The 21749-nt window shown below is 35.7% G+C and overlaps 1 protein-coding gene and 1 pseudogene across 3 annotated transcripts in view; one reads left to right on the forward strand and one right to left on the reverse strand.

Moving 5' to 3' along the window:
* Positions 1-1151: 1151 nt before the first annotated feature.
* The window catches only part of SCAMP1 (secretory carrier membrane protein 1), a 71980-nt gene continuing 51382 nt past the window's right edge, over positions 1152-21749 (reverse strand). For both annotated transcript variants that reach the window (XM_079798720.1, XM_079798719.1), the window contains 2 exons: positions 19709-19826; positions 1152-3978 (listed from right to left, as the gene is read on the reverse strand). In XM_079798720.1, coding sequence (XP_079654846.1) covers positions 3814-3978; positions 19709-19826 — 283 coding nt within the window. In that variant the 3' untranslated portion in view covers positions 1152-3813. The remainder of the gene's footprint in view (positions 3979-19708; positions 19827-21749) is intronic.
* On the forward strand, positions 5471-6969 carry LOC307092450 (DNA primase small subunit-like; annotated as a pseudogene). Its single transcript has one exon. The product of its transcript is annotated as a DNA primase small subunit-like (transcript).

Below are 21749 nucleotides of genomic sequence, written 5' to 3' on the forward strand. Positions count from 1 at the left end.
ACTTTTATTTCACTCCTAAAGGTCTTAATCACAGGGAATCAACAGATTCCTCTAAACATATTCCTTAAGAAAAAAATGTAAGGAGATACAGTGAAATGGTGTGTGACAGCCATGGTAATTCTAATGGGGAAATATGGATAAAATAAGTTCTATATAGTAACATTCTCAACATACATTTTTACCAAGAAAGATAAAATTAAATGCTAATGTCAGTGTTTTCAGAAAAAGCTAAAAGCATTATGCTACTACAAATAATTTACAGAAACAACTAATAAATTTAACAAATTCCCTCAAAAATGCAAACTATACATTATCACAACATGATTTACAGGAGATATATACAATAACAATTCAAACTAATTTTTTTAGGTGAACCCAGAATATTGAAAATGCTGTTCCTATTTTAATTGAACACATATTTCTCAAAATAAGATTAATCATGAACATGATTTAACATCCTCTTTAAATAACCAGTGAAAAATCAAACAGGCCGAAACCGTTTTGGATCTGTGGATAGAGCGTCAGCCTGCGGACTCAAGGGTCCCAGGTTCGATTCCGGTCAAGGGCATGTACCTTGGTTGCAGGCACATCCCCAGTAGGGGGTGTGCAAGAGGCAGCTGATAGATGTTTCTCTCTCATCGATGTTTCTAACTCTCTATCCCTCTCTCTTCCTCTCTGTAAAAAATCAATAAAATATATTTAAAAAAAAAGAAAAAAGAAAAATCAAACCGGTATTTTCATTGATACATAAAACAGCGATAGCGAGGTTAGGAAACCAAGTTCACTCACATCAATGACCTACTAATACACAGGCACTTATTCTAACCCACTAGGAAAAATGTGAACCACAAAACACATTTTTCCATTTTAAATCTTTAGGCAGTCTGTGTATACTGACCTTAAAGTGGTCACTTAATATGAGTGAAGCTCATATTCCACTACCTATAAAGGTCTAATGCAAAGAAAAGTTGTCATTTTATGTTGATGAGAGTTTTTAACTAATCTTATATGTTTGTTTTGTTTAGCAAATGACAGAATTATACAGATTATTTTTTAAATTCAAATGTGGAATTTCTATATACATTAAACCCTCAGCATGATTTCTGCTTCTGATGTGCTAATGAAGTATTTAAAAATTATACAAACAAACATCCATTAAACAGCATTTTATTTTAGAACACTCTGTGTTAATACAATAAATATACAAAACTTCCAAACCACCGGAGACATGCAACATTAGAGGGACAGATGGAGGGCATTTATTTAGAACCATGACAGTCACCATGATGGCAGCGCAGTATTACTATACTCACTGACAAAATATACAAACATCCCTACATAAATAATCCAAGTCCCAAATTACAAGTCACTGAGGAAGGATTTTCCAGTGTTCCAACTTCAGTTTTAAATAAAAACAGCCACCACTTAATATTGCAGACTGAAAAATGACATGGGTGCTTACACTGTAAAAAACCATTTCATGATTCTGATAATGGGTAATGTTAATATGAAGCATAAAACACTAACAAATGCCAATCTTTTGCTGGGTGAAAATGTGACTATTTACCAATTTTGTTAATAGAAAATATAAGAATTTAAAATCCCAAACCTTATCAATCTGTAAGCATTGCCCTCATTTTAATGCACATTTATGTTCTTAAAAAACAATTCTCTCGTAAGCTTGTATTAACCCAGATAACTGAATTTATAACAATCTTTTCCCCACCTACACAAAAAGATACTGTTGGTTGTAATTATTCTTTGCTATTTAACAATGGGGAGTTCTATAGGATAGATAAAGGTATTCCTGTTCTTGAAGGAAAGTATCTCAGCATTTTTCAAAAATCTCTATGATGTAGCTTTCATTTGCACTTTAAAGAAAAAGAAAAATGAACTTGAGATATAAATTAGTAATGGACATAGTGTTCTTGTTGTATTTTGTGGTGAACATTTTCCAATATATGTAAAATCCACACTCAATAGAGCACACACATGAAACAAATTTTCAATAAGACTATAGATTCTGAAAAACTTTACTGGCTTATTTGGTTGAGAAAGTAGGTGGAGATTATCGCTGATCAGAAATATACACAAACAGCTTTAAATTCATACTCTGAACCCTATTTTCATCAAAATAAAAGAAATAGATTCCAAGTATATTACTTCAATAAAGTCCCAAATAAATCAAATGTAAATACCACTGGGATGGATCTATGTCACCTAGTAGCACTATCATGCCAAGCTTCTTTCATAAATAGTAAGAACTCACCATCCAGTCCCAGCATGGACTTCATTTTAACTTCAGATTTGTGGAGAAGAATGAAAGTGATTTAACCATTTGTGTCCATCTGATTTTTTTTAAGGGATGTGCATTATCAAATAATATAATCCAATAAATGATCCTTATTTAAAATCAAGTTGAATAAATCACTATTATTCTGTAATCTTAAATTAGCTAATTACTTGTAAAACACAGTATCAGGACATTACAAATGTACTGAGTCTCTTAATCAGTATTAAAGATGATTCAAACTTTCAACTCAAATATAAGAATTAATTCCTATGCTGAATAGTAATAATTTTAAAGTGATTATATTCATAATTAATGCATTCAACTGTATATTTTCTTGCTTGGTGCAAATTAAATGTTTTCTTTTTTCTATTACTGAAAAATTTTAATATATTCAGTCTGTCTCAAAATTTGAAAGACTGATATGTAGTAGAGATTCAATTATATGTAAAATGCCAGGGTCTTTTAAAATTTAATGCCACTAGAGATGAGAGACTAAAAAAATCCCTTAAATACTGTACGTTCTTTATGGACAAGGAGTTAAGACTAGACTTTAATACCGCTGTTAAAAATTACACACATACACACACCCCCCACAAAAAGAGCTGCCAAACGTAATCTCAGTTCAATGAAAAAGAGTAGCCACAGAATATACCAAAGTTTCATACGGTAATATTTTACTATGATATGAATACTGAAAATTAAAAAAAAAAAAGGTATTCTCATCAGTACATTCTACTCCATCAATTTTCCACCTTTTCTTTTGGATAATGCACTACATATTATATTCTCATATTGCACCCCAATAAACTTTTATTTAAAAGAAACTATTACAGAAAATCATTTCTAAAATTTTACAAATGACTCCCCAATTGTACAACCATAAGCAGTGCAGAACCCAAAATACTAATTATTTTAATTTAAAAAACGTAGTGCCCATGCAAGATCATAGAATGATATCAAAATACCAGCTACTCTAAAGAAAGAAAATAAAAAGATAAAATTTACATTGTCTACTACGAAATGCACATAGGCTCTTCACTTGTGACTGAAACTACTAAAAAAGCAAGCCAATCTAAAAATCCACAAGTCTCTGATGGTCTATTTCTTGCAATATAAATAAGAAAAAAGAAATGAAGCATCTATTTACTGCTCCAATGTGTAATCCTTAAGTCTAAGATTCTTGAAAGAATGACTGCAGCTATTACTAAGTGCATTTTTAATCATAAGTAACATATTAATTTTAGTGTCTTGTCACTGAAATAATTTGCTGAACATTCATTGCCCCCCAAATATGGAGAACATTTATTTAGCATGTAATATTTTTTTCTGCAAGGGGCACTAAAATCTTAAGAAACTGTTAGGTAAATAATAAGACAAGGAAGTTTTTCTGGTTTTTGCCCATGCACAAGTAAATAGGAGATATACATGCCGTGTGTACTGAACATAAAAATATTTATAGAATACAGTAAGTGGAGAAAAAAGTACAGTCAAAAGGTAACAGTGTATTGTTTGAAGATTCTCTAAATTTGGTTACCCTTGAAAGCATTCTGAGCTGCACTAGTTGCTGCAGTGGAAGCTGCGTTTGCAGCTGCGGTCTGGACAGTTTTGTTGGACATCACACCTGATGCGAATTCTTGTTGGGCTTTCTCAAAACTAGCACCTGTTGTGCGATATAGTCCATGTACCTACAGAGGCACAAAAAAGCAGAAGATAAGTGGTCATCTCTACATTCACTTTCAATAGCTCTTTTATACATACATATATATATATATATACACATACACACACACACACACACACACACACACACACATATATTTCTTTATTGATTTCAGAGAGGAAGGGAGAAGGATAGAGAGATAGAAACATCAATGATAAGAGAGAATATTGATCGGCTGCTTCCTGCATGCCCCCCACTGGGGATCGAGCCTGCAACCCAGGCATGTGCCCTTGGCCGGAATCGAACCTGGAACCCTTCAGTCCGCAGGCTGACGCTCTATCCATTGAGCCAAGCCAGCTAGGGCTCAATAGCTCTTTAATTACACATGACTCAAAAAAATAGGAGTAGATTCTAGGCATGATTCCTAAGATCAAAAACATCAGCCATCACATTGACACAAAATATTGTATTTAAAGATTTTCTTAACATAGATTTTCCTTTTAATCCCCAATGCAAAAAAAATAATTATGCCTACACCAAACCAAAAATAATTTAAACTTAATCAAATGAAAAAAGCTTTGTTTTCTGCTGTACCTAATTAAATAGTTTGACATAACAAGATACATTCTGACTTTAATACATTAATTTACTACCCTAAACAAATCAAAGAAAATAATGCCTTATCTATTTCTGTATTGGCTATATCTACACCACTGACAATATTATAGTCCTATGATATAATTTTATCATTTAATGTACCAAGCACTATTTATTTATGTCCTCAAAGATACTTCTGCTGTCTACTCTGCATACATTTAACCTTTTGTGAATGGTCAAATTTTAAAGGATTTACAAAGAAACAATTCTGTAAACTGTCTGTCCATACTGATTTATCACTCAAATCTTGGGATTTCTTTTCATGAGTAAGGTTCAAAAATACTCTATTAGCATGTGTTTTAAGATGCCTAAACGATGAAGCAGATCAATACATATAACATCAGCCACTCAATTTAATACAAATTTGAGAAAGGAAATAATAAAGCAAATTAGAACAAATATTTATTACTAGAGGCCCAGTGCATGATTGAATCATGCACGTGTAGGGTCCCCTACACACTTTCGCTTTTCGCGGTGGAACTGGGTGCCTGTCCGCTGGTGCACCAGGCCTTTCAGAAGCCTCCGCCGAGCCGGAGGCTTCTGAAAGGCCTGGTGCCGGAGCAGACAGGCACCCAGCTCCCCCACTTTTGATGGTCTGCGGCCACTGAGGGGGGCTACCCTGCTGTTGAGAGGCGCAGGGGGCAGGACTCCCGCCCCCTGCGCCTCTCAACGGCCGCTGAGGGGGGCTGCCTCGGACACCTGGCTACCCTGCCGTTGAGAGGCGCAGCTGGGTGTCTGCGGCAGGCCCCCTCAGCGGCCGCAGATCTGGCCGTTGAGAGGCACAGGGGGCGGGACTGTGCCTCTCAACAGCAGGGTAGCCCCCCTCAGTGGCAGCGGATCCCTGCCTCTCAATGGCCAGATAGGCCACCCCGAGTCCCATCCCCCAGCCTCCCGCCGCCCAATCGTGGGTGTAGCGGAGTGATGGTAATTTACATGTTACTCTACTATTAGATAGGATATGCCTACAAACTTGGGGGGAGAGAGGAAGAGACCGAAAATTAAATTTGTAATTATACTGCACTGTGATTATATCTAAATTAGAAGCCTGAATGAAATGCAATCAAAGCAGGTGTGGAGGATGGGGCCAGTGCATCAAAGTTAGTCCTTTCCCCCAACCTGGATAGGAACTGGTAATTATAGAGTAAATGTCAAGTGAAAATAAGTAGAATGAGTCAAAGACATTCAAGTTAAGTATGCATACTAGGAAGTCATTTCAAAAAGAATAGAGAGGATAGGCTGATTTGGGGGAAGGGGAGAGATGCTTGGTTAGGTTCCAAACAGTCATACATTCTTACAAATGTTTACTGAATACCTACTCTAGGCCTGCCACAGGCAGGTGATGATTTGGTTTGGAGCTCAAGAGAGGAATGGGCTAGAGACATGGACTTGGAAACCACTGGCATATACATGGTAGCTACAACTCTGACAAATGAAACTGTCCGTGAAGAACGAAGTAGAGGCTCCAGTGCGGTTCCAATTCTTGCGGTTATCCTGCTGGGGCTGAGTACTGAGTTCCATGGAGGCATCTGACCCCGCTGAGCTTCCCAAGCTGCTTAAGCTTTAGGAGCTCTTTCTCTTCACCTAATATTATCGTTGGCTCAACTATGGCAGAGTGATAAAGAGAATTACTCTCAACACTGTTAATTTTCATTCAAACTAAAAGATGATATTTACATTTTGCTACCAATCCTTCAACAACCTTGAATCCATACAAGATTGATATAGGTACAGTATATTCCCACAAACCCAATCAACATAATACAGTGAAGCTGAGAGCTTTCCAGGATCATAAAAACAAACAAACTGGTGTTTGACATTGACATAAATTATGATGATGTGAGGAGATGTTATAGTTCTGCAGACATATATTCTAAGTGCTGGACCCTCATGACAATGGCCATACACATCATCAACCGAGAACTGAAAGAGGACTATGAATTTAAGCATTGCCTCTAGGTATGTTCTAGAAGAAGAGGTGTTCACTGTTGGGTCTATGATGAATCAGTTAGAAAACTGTCCTCCATAGTACAGTCAGGAATAGTTAAGTATTTGAGTATTGTAAAGGGTGGTCAGATATTAAAAAGGAATTGCACTAAATTAAAAAATTCACGCTTTTGTCAGAAAATCTATAAACATAATAAATAAATACTTCGAAGAATATGCCTTGGTTGGTCAAGTTATATTTTAAGCTCGTGTTCCTGAAACAAAATTCATGATGACCTTCAACAAAGCTTCTAAAAGGATCACAGTCCACTTCAGTAATGGGAGCTTTTGAAGGACCATTTGAAGAAAGTAGCCAGATATCCGAATGACATAAAATATGACATATGTGGAGCCTGGCTTGAGTGGGAAGATCATGCTCCAGTACTGTTTTCCATGGCTGGATATCAATGTTAGCAAAGTAATTTCTGATATAAATATTCACTTCTACCAGTTGCTAAGAAGCCCTTCATCCTAAAACAGGTCAAATTTCAGTGTCTACTGATTTACAGAAAGTGGATCAGTTTGATCCATTTACTGTTCCAACTGTAAGCTCCATCTGCCATGAATTAGATGCCATTTCCACTAATGAAGAGGAAAAAGAGAACAAAGCTGAATCCAATATCAAACACAGAACCATAGATTATTAGACCAGTCTAGGTACTCACGTAAAAGTATTTGAACGGTTTCTTGAAAACCTGGATAAATCCCAAAAAGAACTCAAGAAGATAAAAGACTTCCAAAAATAACAAATCCCCTCCAATGTGGATAACTCCTACCTTCAACCACGAATCAAATACTTCAAGAGATATTTAATAAATATGGCAGAACCAGGTATGTATTTTAATGCCCAAAGCAAAATTTCCTTTTCTTGAAAAATAACTATGTTAAAAAGATTCCTAAGACTACCAAAGAAGAATGTACAGGTTCCTGGAAGGAGCAATATTGGGAGGAATAAGTGGATTGCAGATAAATTTGTAAAATTTAGTATTATACAAAGACTAGGGGCCCGGTGCACGAAATTTGTGCACTGGGGAGGGGTCCCTCAGCCCAGCCTGCCCCCTCTCACATACTGGAAGCCCTCAGGGGATGTCCTACTGATTGATGACTTAGGCCCACTCCCCGCTGGGAGCGGACCTAAGCCCCAGTCTGGCCTCCCTTTGCGGTAGGCGACCAGGCTGATCAGGGGAAGGCGCCAGCCCCATCACCCCGCTGCTGCAGCCACTGCCAGTCACCGCAGCTGCCAAGGTATTTTCATCAACACAGATGCCAGTCCCTTCACCATGAAAAAATGACAACTTTCTTTAAGCATTTTCAAGATGAATCTTTCATAGGATATGACATTTCTTTATTTTTCTTTTTATCCTCACCTGAGGATATGTTTCCATTGATTTTTTCTACTTCCCTCTGATCCCAGGCTCGGCCCCTGCCCAAGCCTAAAGCCTCCGCCCCAGGCTTTAGGCTTGGGAAGGGGTTCCCACCCATCTCCCCTCCCCACCCCACCCCCCGGCACCTCCGATTGCAGGCTCAGCCCCTTCCAAGCCTAAAGCCTCCACCCCAGGCTTTAGGCTTGGGAAGGGGTTCCCCCACCCGCCCCTCCAATCGCAGGCTCAGCCCCTTCCCAAGTCTAAAGCCTCTGCCCGATGGCCAGCTGGGCGTGACCTGGGTGCCAAGGAGGTTCCCGGGACCCAGGTATGTATGCAAATTAACCGCCATCTTTGTTGGGTTAATTTGCATACTCACTCTGATTGGCTGTGGGCGTAGCGGAGGTATGGTCAATTTACATGTTTCTCTATTATTAGGTAAGAAGATAATTTTAAGATTTCTAATATAAATACTCACTTCTAAGAGTTGCCATATATAGAGGTAATTGAGCAGTAATACACCCAAGACTTTAATCTCAGCTCACTAGATATAGCCTCCATATTTCTGGAGTGAATATTCTAGGTGAATGAGGGCTTTATTCTTAAGTCTAAGACACTTGAGTTAATTATACCTAAAGTGTATATATTCAGTCACTTCTTTGCTTACTGATATTTTTATAGGTCAGGCCACATCCCACTGCCCATCTTTTAAAAATAGTTTTAAACTGAGCATCTAAACCTACCAAAACTTTAATTCAAAAGATGTGAGTTACTAGATAATAACATTAGGACCTAGTAGAGTATTATTTACAACTGTTGCAATTGTAGCTCCTAACTTCTTCCCTTAAGAGAACAACTGGAATGATTAGATTTGTCTACATCATAAACAAGCAGCTTAGAAAAACTAACCAACTTTAACATAAAACCTATTATACTTATCAAAACACTTGTACTTTCTATATATCCAGATTCTTAAATTTAATTTTAAAGTTTTTATTTCTTCGATTGTTGGTTTTGTGTGATAGATTCTGAAGTGTCGGATTTCTTTTGTCTGATTGTATAACCAATCTAAACAAAACAGTTCTTCTGGTTTGCATTCTATCTTCTGAGAAACACTGGGAAGCAAGCTATCAGGCTGGTACTTTCTGTGATTTATGAAAATTTTCCTTCCTTTGCATTTTCTTTAACATTGTTTTCTCTACAGCCACACCATCTTTTTAAAAAATCTTTTGATTTATATAAAACACTTTATAATGTAGTCAACACACTGAAATGTCTTACATTTCTTTCTTTTTCAACTTTTTGAGAAAAATAAAGACTATTGTGCAATTTTTAAAACACTACACATGCAAAGTAGGAGGAAAGTCAAAAGTACCAAAGTCTATTTAAGAAACTAGTATTTAAGAGGTACCCACAGCAACAAGGAATGATTAGGAGAGGAAGGGAAAAAAACCAAGGACCCCTTTACAGATGTCAAGGGAAGAAAGCATAATAAGGAATGAAGAAATGTCAGGGTGAAAGATAAAAATACCCAGGCACTCCTAAATTCTTCTGATATAGTGGTGCAAAGCCATGCAGTATCATCGTGGATCAAAGTGTGAAAATGTTAGGGAGAAAAAGAGAGGACTGACAAGTACACATATTGGTAAACCCTAAAAGTCCTTTCTTCTAGTAACCATAGCACCATTATAAGTTAGATTATTTCTACTCCTCTTTCAAAATCACATTTTTTATGGAACATTAAAAATACAGATACAACTCTTATGTTCAAGAAATTATCTCACAGTGAGTACATATGATTAGATTCTAGAAAATTAAGTACATTATAGAAATCTAATAAACCTTCTTTACTTACTAGACCAGTCACAGTGCAATGTAATTACAGGTTCACTAGGTCCTCCCAAGTTTATAAACATGTAATAAACATTTGTTCTAATTTGCTTTGTTATTTCCTTTTTCAAATTTGTATTGAGTAGCTGATGTGATATATTTACAGGCTTCATAGTTTAAACATTTAAAATGAAATTCATAGCCCCACAGAGCACAGAGGCAAAATAAAGGTAGGATTAGCACACTTTCTCAATAGTCTATCTATATAGGCCCAGAGAGCCACCTAGAGGGAAAAGACTACATAAGTATTCAGTGCATAATGCTCACATACCATCACCACTCAAAACCTCCAAAAATAAGAATATTTGTTACCCTGTCTCTGGGAGTTTTCCTCAGGATAAAATAATTATGTAAATATGTTGCACTAATAAAACTTAAAATTAATTTTTAAATATCTGCATATGGGTCACTAACAAGATGCAATTCCAGAAGGGAACACTGCTTCCTTAATATATCTTCAAAAATATCTTAGTGTACACTGGGGTGGTGTATGACAAAAAAATTATATGGAAGGTAAAGAACCATGGTACTTTACTTAATCAAAATTTTCCAAACATGTTTTCATTAAAGCTTATAAAACACCATTTCAATAATTCATGCTTTTACTAATGTAAGACCCCCGTGGTACCAAAATTATTTTACTTTTATAAAAGCTGGGAAAATACAAATAAACGAGTTTTTGAAATATTTTTATTCTTATTTTGAGTTTTTAATAAACTTATGGATCCATAAGCTCAATTTTTTTCTATCAACCCTTTCCATGAAATCCTTTATAAAGCCTCTCGCCCATAGATCAAGGTCAGATATCCCCCTTCTGCAACTTCTTGAATTACCAACTTTAGTTTCATGCAATTGAAATCCCACTCATCCTTTGATACTGCTGTCCTCTTTCTGCGTGAACTAGCTGTGGTTTTCCCTATTGTGAGTACCTCCTACACTTAGTACATCTTTTAGAGATGCAAATTATGCTGCTTCTTTTGGAGGGCTTATCTACATGTCTGATACTCCCCCACATGCTTTTAGTTTCTTTGGGGAAGAACTCATTTCCATTTATTGTTACACCCTTTAAAAGACATAATTTGTGGCAGAAGCCCCCCACCCTGAATAAGTATTTGTTTCTTTATCTGCTAGGAATTAAACAAATGGCCTAAAATTATCTTCGTTATTAAAAAGTTAGCAAATAAATGCAACACTGCTCTAGTAGACTATATGTACCTGTGTTACAAAGTAAAATGCTTAGTTTGTAATTACCACAGAGGTTAATTTTTTAAAAAGTGAACATACTACTTCATACCTACTAAGATGGCTATAATTAGAAAAATGGAATATAACAAGTGTTGGCAAAGATGTGGAGAAATTGGAACCCTTGCTGGTGGTAATACAAAACAATGCAGCCACTATGGACTATAATTTGGTGGTTCCTCAAAAAGCTAAAAGTTGATCACCAAGCAACTCCATTCCTAGGTATATACAAAAAAAAAAACTGAAAGCAGAAACTCAGACAGATATGTGTACACTAATATTCACACGTAGCATTATTCACAATAGCCAAAAGGAGGAAGCAACCAAAGTGATCAACAGATTAATAACACAATGTAGCATGTATATACAGTGGAATATTATTCGGCCATAACTAAGAAATTCTGATTCATACTACAACATGGCTGAACCTTGAAAACTTTATGCTAAGTGAAATGAGTCAAACACAAAAGGAAAATACTGTATGATTCCATTTATATGAAATATCTAGAATAGATAAATTTATTGATACAGAAAGTATATTAGTGGTTACCAGGATTAGGGAAATGGAGTTGCTAAATGGCTACAGAATTTCTGTTTTGTGTGATGAAAAAATTTTGGAAATAGACAATGGTAATGGTTACACAATGTTATGAATATAATTAATGTCATTGAATTGTACACTTAAAACTGATGTGCATTAAAACTGATTTGCATTAAAATGGCAAATTTTATGTTATATATATTTTTCCCACAATTTTTAAGAATTAATAATATAATATACTCAAAACAACTAACTGTACATTTTAAATGAGTAAACTGTATATTTAAATACCTCAATGAAGCTGTTAAAATATACATATAAGGATTTGGATAAAAATGTTATGTATAGCATTATAAATACTTGATTTACTAAATTTGAAGATGCCTGAGTAAATATAATTCACAATAATTTAGCTATGTATATTTAGTATGTATTAAGTAATTAGCCTAGTACTTATAGTAAAGGATAAAAAAGTAAAAATTGGGGGCAATCCAAAAAACTGAACATACTAAAAATACCAACTGAGGAAAGAATATAAACAACCTGATCAGAGTGCCGATTTTTCTGGAGATATAAAAGTGTTACTGTGCCTACTCTGTGTCCCCTGCATGAAGATAACAAGCATGTAGATCAACATTTTAATAGGCAATGTAAATTATCTGAAATTGATTCCTAATTAGGAAAGACTATAGTGTTGGATGATTGAAAGGAGGAAGGGAGGGGTGGAGAGAGGGAGCCTATTTGTGATCATAAGACCCCAGTACAGTAAAATTATCAGCATTCTGTCCTAGATCCAAAATAAAGCTCCCCAAAAGGGGGATGAACAATAACAATACTTCCAAAGAAAGGGGAAGTCACTTTTAGTCTAAGATTATTATCTCTTACATATAATAGATTACTGTCACAAAACACTTACTGTAAAACACCAATTTAATAAATGAGACATCATTATTCTGGATGATAAAGCCAAATTCTATACCCTCAAACAAAATAAAATATCTATTTGCAGAATAGATATTTTGGTATACAAAAAAATTTTTAAGCAGTTAGGGAAACTTGTTTTTAAACGAAATGAAATAAATTTTTCCTAAAATTCTTTTAAAATGCCAAAAATTACTACTAATAATTATCTTATGAATGTGGACACAAAAGTCTATAGACGATTTTTAAAGTTTCATGAAAAAAAATAATCATTCAAAACTAGGTCCCAAAAGGAATATGAATTATGTATTATCTATTTATCTCTTCCATACTAAGTTATTCTGGCTCTCACACCAATTTAAAAAAAGGGGGAAATTTTGGATACCCCTCATACATATTCTCTTGTGATCCATTCATTTATTATTTGACCCACTTATAATACCTCTGCCTTAACCCCAAACTATTATTCAATTCTAATCTTACTATAGAAAGAGATCTTTAAAAAACATTTAGAAATAATCTAATAAAAATTTTAAGAAAATCTAATGAAAATTTTAGGAAATCTATCTGTGAAAGGTATGGGCTGAACTATTCCCTTATTTATGAAGAGGTACAAGAGATCGGTATTCTTGCATTTTAATTTTTTTAAAATTTGGATTCTAAGATGATGCTACGAGGGAAACAATGTTAAGTTACCATAATGCTCATACTGGGAATTCTACATACCAATGATTACCTACTCCAACTATACAAGACATCAGAATGCCAACAAAATTCTCAAAATTGTATTCACTGTAAGAGAAATAAATATATACCACAGAATGTGTTTAGCTAGGGATGGAAACACAAAATAGCCGAATAAAACGTAACAATTCTAGAGTCAAAATATTGTGTGTACAGATAACTTTTAGAGGGTTTCTGAAGAGCCTGACCCCTAGTGGTTATAAACTATGGCTACATAACGCCAAAGATTTATTTTTATTTTTTTTAAAACAGCCAGTTTTGAGCAAGTGGAAAAGAAAAAAAATTAGGTGCTTTTATGGGATCTCAATTTCTATCAAAGTAAGAGAAATCTATGCCACTACAAATATGAAAGCTGGCTCAAATTACATTTTAGCTTATATTATCCCCACTGACTGTACTTCATAAAATCATCTCATCTAAATTCCTTCGTACACAGATAAAGAATATGAGATTCAGAGAAGTTTAAGAGCTTGTACAGGCCGTAACCGGTTTGGCTCAGTGGATGGAGCATCGGCCTGCAGACTGAAGGATCCCATGTTCGATTCCAGTCGGGGGCATGTACCTTGGTTGCGGCACGTCCCCAGTGGGGGGGGGGGGGGGGGGTGCAGGAGGCAGCTGATCGATGTTTCTCTCTCATCGATGTTTCTAACTCTCTATCCCCCTCCCTTCCTCTCTGTAAAAAATCAATAAAATATATATTTTTTAAAAAAGAGCTTGTACAGACTTAAAGACAGTGAACACATGTAAAAAATAGATAACTGGGAACTTCTTTAATTATATAGTAACAGAAAAGAAGCCAACCAAAATAAAGTATGCTGTACAATTTCCATATCAATACACTGATTTGAGAAGTAGTCATACTTCTTTTGAATGCCTGGAATACAACAAGCACAGCTCTAAAACCTTTCTTTTCATGCAACTGGATCCTGAAGAATTGTTACCTGGGGAAGAACAATGCAGGTCAAAGACAAGAGTGCTGCACACAGCAGTCAGTTACACAGCAGCTGCAAAATAAACACTTCCTCTACACTCTGACTCTATTAAGCATCTATGCCACACATTCCCCAACACCACCACTGCTGGTTAAAATTCCTTCCACATTCTTCCCTCAGTAAATTCTTAATTGCTGGTAGTATTCTATCCTAGACCTTCTCACTTCATATTCACCTTCTATGTTCCATTTACATAAGAAGTCAATACTTCCCAAGTCTAGAAATCCAGCCTAAAGCTCTTTCCTTTGCTCCCAACTTATTATCCAAAAGCATACCAAGTAAGTAATTATACTTTAAGGCCCCTCTAGAATTTTAAACTCTCCGTGTATAAAGTTGAAAACATCTTGATGCTCTCTTCCTGAATGACCCACCATCTAAAAGACTGGGTGTCATCCTTGAGTCTTCCCTCATCCCCCACTTCCAGGCCCAAGTCAAATCAATCACTACCTGTTCATTTTCCCCGTGCTATGGTTACTTTACTGCCACTGTCTTAGTTTAGGCTACCATCATTACTTCCTAGTAGTAACCAGCTTCCTAGCTTGTCTCCAAGTCTTAATTTCTCTAAGTACCACATCGGTGCCCCACAAATCCCAAATCTATTTCTGAATAGTTTTTCTAAAGCTCAAATCAGATCAATTCAACTATTCTCCTCTTTGAACCTCTTCTATAGCTCACCACTACTCTTTGGAGAAGATCCAAATTTCTTTTCTTTTTCTTTTTTATTACTTTTTTATTTTTTTATTGATTTCAGAGAGGAAGGGAGGAGAGAGAGATAGAAACATCAATGATGAGAGAGAATCATTGATTGGCTTCCTCCTGCACACCCCCCACTGGGGATCGAGCCCACAACCCAGGCATGTGCCCTTGACCGGAATCGAACCTGGGACCCTTCAGTCTGCAGGCCAACGCTCTATCCACCAAGCCAAATGGGCTAGGGCAAGATCCAAATTTCTTAACAAGGTTTCCTAATTTACAAGACCTACAGAATATAAGTACACTTATGATGTGTTTAGCCTCATCTTTACCTCTCTTCTACCACCAACAGCTCACTTTCTCCTTGCAGGACTCAAGCACCAAGCTTATTTCCCATCCATTCTCAGCTACTTTGAATTCCCTGAATATGCCATGCTCTTCCCTGCAACTAGATATGAAAATGGTATCCCTGCTACCTGGTACCTACTTATCCTCTCCTTCCCCCTTAATCCTTTACTTAGGTAACTCCTGTTCATCATGATCTCTCTCACCCAAGGCAATACAAAAAGACTTCACTACTAAAAGAGATCTCCAAAACTTAGTTAGATGTCCCTCCTGTGTGCTCCCTATACTTGGCCACATAATGGCCACTAAATCACTGGATCGTGATACCCATTCATTCGTTTCTCTTCCACACCAAAATGTGAGCTTGAGATTATGGCACATTAACACATACTCTTCAATGGTTGTTTAACAAATGAATGGAACCTGCAACATACCACAAAACCTTCTACTGTACTCTAAATTTATTATATTTCTAGTTTTGGAAAGCATCTCCTATGATAATTGGAATAATAAAGGAACTGTCCAAAGAGATATTATAATGGTCAGACTATACTCTCCAGTTACCAAACAAACACTAATCTAGATGTTACTGTGAAGGTGTTTTGCATATATGATTATCATCTATAATCAGTTCACTCTGAAAAAAAGAGAATATCTTGAATGATCTGGGTGGGCCTGATCTAATTAGTTAAAAGGCCTTATGAACAGAACTGAGGTTTTTCTGAAAAAGAAAAAAACCCCACCTGTGGACTAGAGCTTCAGTTTCTGCTTGAGCTTACAACCCTTCCTGACTGCCCATCTGTGGGTTTCAGACTGATCTGACCAACCCCCACAACCACATAAACCAATTCATCTCAATAAATAGCTTTATTCTGTTCTGTTTTTCTGATGGAACACTGACTGATACAGGCACCTACTCAACAAAACTACACATCAGACCAGACCCTGAATATAACATGATAAAGAGGTCAAAAGACCAGAAAAGAATATTAATTTTGAGGCCCTTTGCTATGCAATTTACATTATTTCATTTAATCCTCACACCAACCCTATAAAAATAACAGTTATTCCCATTCCTTTATTCATTCAATATATATATATATATTGAATGAATAAAGGAATGGGAATAACTGGCAGTGATTGGCGTGTGATAGGCATATATATATATATATGCCTATCACACGCCAATCACTGCCAGTCACTGTTCTAAATGTGAGGAATACAGCCTGAAAGCACACAGACTAGGTCCCGCTGCCATGGAGCTTAGAGTATGGGTGAAGACAATGAACCTGAGCGGTTACAGAAGCATGCCTCAGTTCATACAACTGTATGTGAAGATGCCAGAATTTTGACCTGAGTTGTGTGGTTCCAAAGCTCTTCTCATTTAATTCCAATGCAACAAGATATATTCACCATGGAGGAATTTAACAAGCTGTGTACCCAGAAAATGTACACTATAAGGTACATAAAGTGGCTTATGCCCAGATTCCAATGTGTAATATAGACAGCAAGTTCCCCAATAAAACAGAGGATGACATAATCCCTAAGAAAGATTCTGTGGAAGAGGCAGGAAGATTTGAGCAAGTGCTTGAAAGAACACTAGTAGAGATGAAGCAACCTGAAAGTTAAGAAGCATAGCATGAACAAGAACGGGGGCAAAGGAAGGTGCAGGATGTATTTTTAAGAAACTGAATACATAGTACAGCTTGACTGTAGTAGAAAGTCTGGATCCAGGAGCTGTGAAAAGGACTAGTCCTACCTCCCACATTCACCACAATTCCATTTCCCACCCCATGTCCACTTCAAAAATCTTCAGAGTGCTAGGTTTGTTTGGAGGTCTTTTTTTAGATTAACATAGTAACTATATACCAAATGGACTGAAGAAAGTGGGAGCAGGGTGTGACTGGTAAAAAAATTCTGGATTAGCTGAGGTTGGAAATGGAAAGGAAGAAAAGGACAGAAAGATAGTAAAAAAAAATATCTAGGAAAGTGATTATAAAGTAATGGAAGCACTGACAGAAGTATTCAAAGTGCTGACACAAATGTTAAACAGAACCATCTGAGAAAGTACTTAGTATCACCTTATTTATAGCAGGTAGTTAATAAATATTCCTTTTTTTTAAAAAAAAAGCTTCATTGAGATAAAATTTGTATAGAATTTAGCTTTTTAAAGTGGTTTTTAGTATATTAATAGTGTTGTGAATATATCCTCTTTATAACTTAATTTCAGAACATTTTCATCACACACAAAAGAAATTCCATAGCCATTAACAGTCATTCTTCACCCTACCCTCAGCCATAGACAACCACTAATGAATTTACTTTCTGTTTCTATAGGTTTGCCTATTTTGTATATTTCATATAAAGGGAATCATACAATATGTAGTCTTTTGTTTTGCTTGTTTGTTTTTGTAATCCTCACCCAAGGACATGTCCATTGATTCGATAGAGAGAGAGAGAGAGAGAGAGAGAGAGAGAGAGAGAGAGAGAGAGAGAGAGAGAGAGACATCCATCGGTTGCCTCCCATATGCACCCCAATGGGAGTCAAACCCACAACCTAGGTATGTGCTCTGACTGGGAATAGAACAGATGACGCTCCAACCAACTGAGCCACACTGGACAGGACACAATATATAGTCTTAATAAATGTTTCTTGAATATTAATCAGAACTTCCGGAAGAAGAGCTAGTTCTGAAAAGAAAATTATGAGTTTATGATGCATTACAGTGAGACGATGATGCCAATCAACTGGTGATGTAAACAGTCACCTGAGTATGCAATTAAATGTTTATACAAAGCATTATGCCTTCCAACTCCAACATTCTAGGTCATCCAGGCAGAGAAGAAAGTGAAACAATGTAGAAAGGTTGAAATTCCCATGAAAAAAGATTTTACAGCACAAAAAGCAGTGAGGTGACTGCATTTAAGAAGACTTTTACCAATGAACTGGACAAAGAAATAAATGAAAGAGAAAGAATAGGCTCAGAGACAGAAGAATCAGAACACAATTATGAAGACTGAGGAAGAGGAGCCACCTATAGCACAGAAGGCTTCAAGGAGGAGGAAGAATGCAAAAAGTCTTCAGGATTCAGTAGCTTTAGAAAGCTGAGTTTCAATACTATGTGTGTGTAGTTCAGAAAATAAACGCTTTAATAAGAGAAAATGAATAGCAAAATTTGGACAGAAAAAAATAGTCTAGCCTTCAGCCAGTTTTGAGAAGGACAAAAGGCAAATGTACAAGTAAAATATTTCAAAAGTGCAGAGTATTCTTAAATATAAGGTACAATTATTTCTAAACACTCCTTATACAAATCTCAATTAACTGGTCATTAAAAAATAAAGTAGCCCTGGCTGGTGTGGCTCAGTGGATAGAACATTGGCTTGCAGACTGAAGGGTCCCAGTTCGATTCCAGTCAGGGGCACGTGCCCGGGTTGCGGGCTCAATCCCCAGTAGGGGGTGTACAGGAGGCAGCCAATCAATGATTCTCTCATCATTGATGTTTCTCACTTCCTCTCCTTTCCTCTCAAAAATAAAAAAAATAAAAAGTTATTTAAAAAAATAATAATAAAAATAAATAAATAAATAAAGTAAAATGTTGTATAGACTTATTTCTTCAGAGTGAGACCTATCAAAAGTCTACCATTTTAAAACACAGGTGTTATTCCAAGGGTTTCTATATCAAGTTTGAACACATGTAGAATAGAAAACATTTCTGTAATGCATCATAAAACACCATCAACCTTTTGCACTCGGATGTCGAGTGTGACTTGACTCGGTTAGCATTAGAATAAAGGAATCGAGAAAAAAGCAAGCGAGTGCAAAGGGTTAAACCTTATATAAACAAATAAAAACACAGATTTCTCTCCTACACTATGTAATGATTTTTTTTTTTTAAGGCTGTGAAAACAGCCATGGGAATTCAATAGGAAGAAGTGTAGATAACTGGGCAGTCACTAGTCATAACCCAGCCTGAACCTGTTACCAGCTCACTTTACACCTTAGATAAATAATTTAGTGTCTTTACATTTTAAATACAAATAAAATGCAAACATCACACTTCATTAATCAGGCTAATATATTTAATATTCAAAAAAGAAATCAGAATATTTTTAAATAATCCAAATTTTAAAAATAAGGTTGACTCTTCAGTTAATGCAAAAAGCCTTCAGTTAAAAGGATTTTAAAATATTTCCTTTTTACAGGAAGTTAAAAATGTGATGCAATTTTCAAAAATATATCTATGCATAACTATTAATTGTAAAAAGTAATCCTCAGAGATAAAACTTGCACAAAAAGAACAAAAAAAATGGCTTCTGGTTACAATAAGAGCAAAATAGGAAAATGAGTTTCACTATAAAAATTTGCAGACATAAAATTTCATTTACCTTTTTGAACATAACTAGTGAGATGACTGCTGATGCTGTGAAAAGTGCTGCTATGATTATCATCATGATTCCAACAGGAATACTTTTGTTGAGACCAGTAAGCGATGAAATCCAACCACTATCAAATAACAAAAAGAAAGTATAATCAGGCAAATAAATCAATGCACATTTAAAAAGTAACATTAACAACTAACATATATTCAGCTCTTATGAGCCAAGCAATGTCCTTGTTCTTTATACATGTTAACTCATTTAATTCTCACAACAATCCTATAAGATAATGCTGTTTTTAATCTCTATTTTACAGGTGAGGAACTGAGTCACTGAGCTATTCAGTACCTGCCCAAGGTCATACCGCTAAATGGCATAGTATGAATTCAAACCCAGGCATCAAACTCCAGCCTTAAGTGTATACCACCAGATTTTATATTTTTTAAGCCTGGGAGTTCATTATTACTTTCTTTTAAAGTTCATTTTAAATTCTGCTTAATTATGGAAGAAAATATTTGCAAACCATATATCCAACAAAGGGTTAGCATCCAGAATATATAAAAAACTTTCAAACCTCAACAGTAAAAAAAAAAAAAAAAAAAAAATTGATAGGAAAATGGGCAAAAGACATGAAGAAATATTTCACAAATAGGATACAAAGATCACAAATATGCACATGAAATGATGTTCAACATCATGAGTTATTAGGTCCTAGGAAAAAGTAGCATTCATTATCTTTTATTTTTATTAAGATTTAAAAAAATGTTTTTATTGATTTCAGAGAGGAAGGGAGGGGGGAGAGAGAGAGAGAAATCAAATTAAAACCTCAATTAGATATCACTACACACCTATCAGGATGAGTAAAATAAAATCAGTGACAATACCAAATGCTGGTGAAGAAGTGGAGGCTGAATCACTCACACATAGTTTTTGGGAATGTAAACTGGTACAGCCATTCTGGAAAACTGTCAGTTTCTTAAAAAACACTAAATATGCAACTTCCATATGAACCAACAATTACAATCTTGGGTATTTATCACAGAGAAATAAAAATTTATGTTCACAAATGTTTATAGTGACTTTATTCATAATAGTCCAAATACTAGAACTCTAGAGTCCTTCAACTCTAGTTAAACAAACTGTGGTACATGCATACCATGAAATATTGCTCAGGAATAAATACACACAACCTGAATGAACCACCCAAGAATGATGCTGAGGAGAAAAAAGCCAAAAGTTACACACTGTATAATTCCATTTATTTACTAGTAATTATATAATTTATATAATTCTTGAAATGACAAAATAACAGAAATGACAAATTAGTGATTGCTGGCGTTAAGGAGGAAATCGGAGCAGGAGGAAAGTGAATTTGGCTATAAAAGGGCAGCATGAGGGATCCTTTGGGGATGGAAGTGTTCTCTATCCTGCTTTAATCAATGTCAAGATCCTGGTTTTGATATTATACCATAGTTTGACCAAGATATTACCACTGGAGAAACTAGGGAAAGAGTACTTGGGATCTCTCTGAATTTTTTTTTTTTATAACTGTATGTGAATCTACAATTAACTCAAATAGTTTAAATCTAATGAATTACATGAGATCCATCATAAAACAGGTCATCCTATATGCATACTCACTTGCAGACTCCTGTGCTATTTCATTACTACACATGCTGTTGTGCTCAATTTTAACACTTTTTTGAAGTTTGTGAAAAAGAGTAAGATATTATTTCAATTTCATAATAAAAAAAAAACGTGTGCTTTTAACATGAGCAGTATTTTTTAATTAAATATTTAAAACATTTCCATTTCCTCAAATGCCAAAGACTAAGCACTATTTAAAATGATAATGAATGCACTGGCCTATGTGGCTCAGTGGTTGAGCATCGACCCATGAACCAGGAGGTCACTGTTCAATTCCCATTCAGGGCATATGCCTAGGTTGTGGGCCAGTCAGGGCATATATATGCCTAGGGTGTGGGCTTGATCACCAATAAGGGGCATGCAGGAGGCAGCTGGGTGATGATTCTCTCTCATCATTGATGTT

The sequence above is a fragment of the Cnephaeus nilssonii genome (assembly GCF_951640355.1).
Source record: "Cnephaeus nilssonii genome assembly, chromosome: 2".
Lineage (NCBI taxonomy): Eukaryota > Metazoa > Chordata > Mammalia > Chiroptera > Vespertilionidae > Cnephaeus > Cnephaeus nilssonii.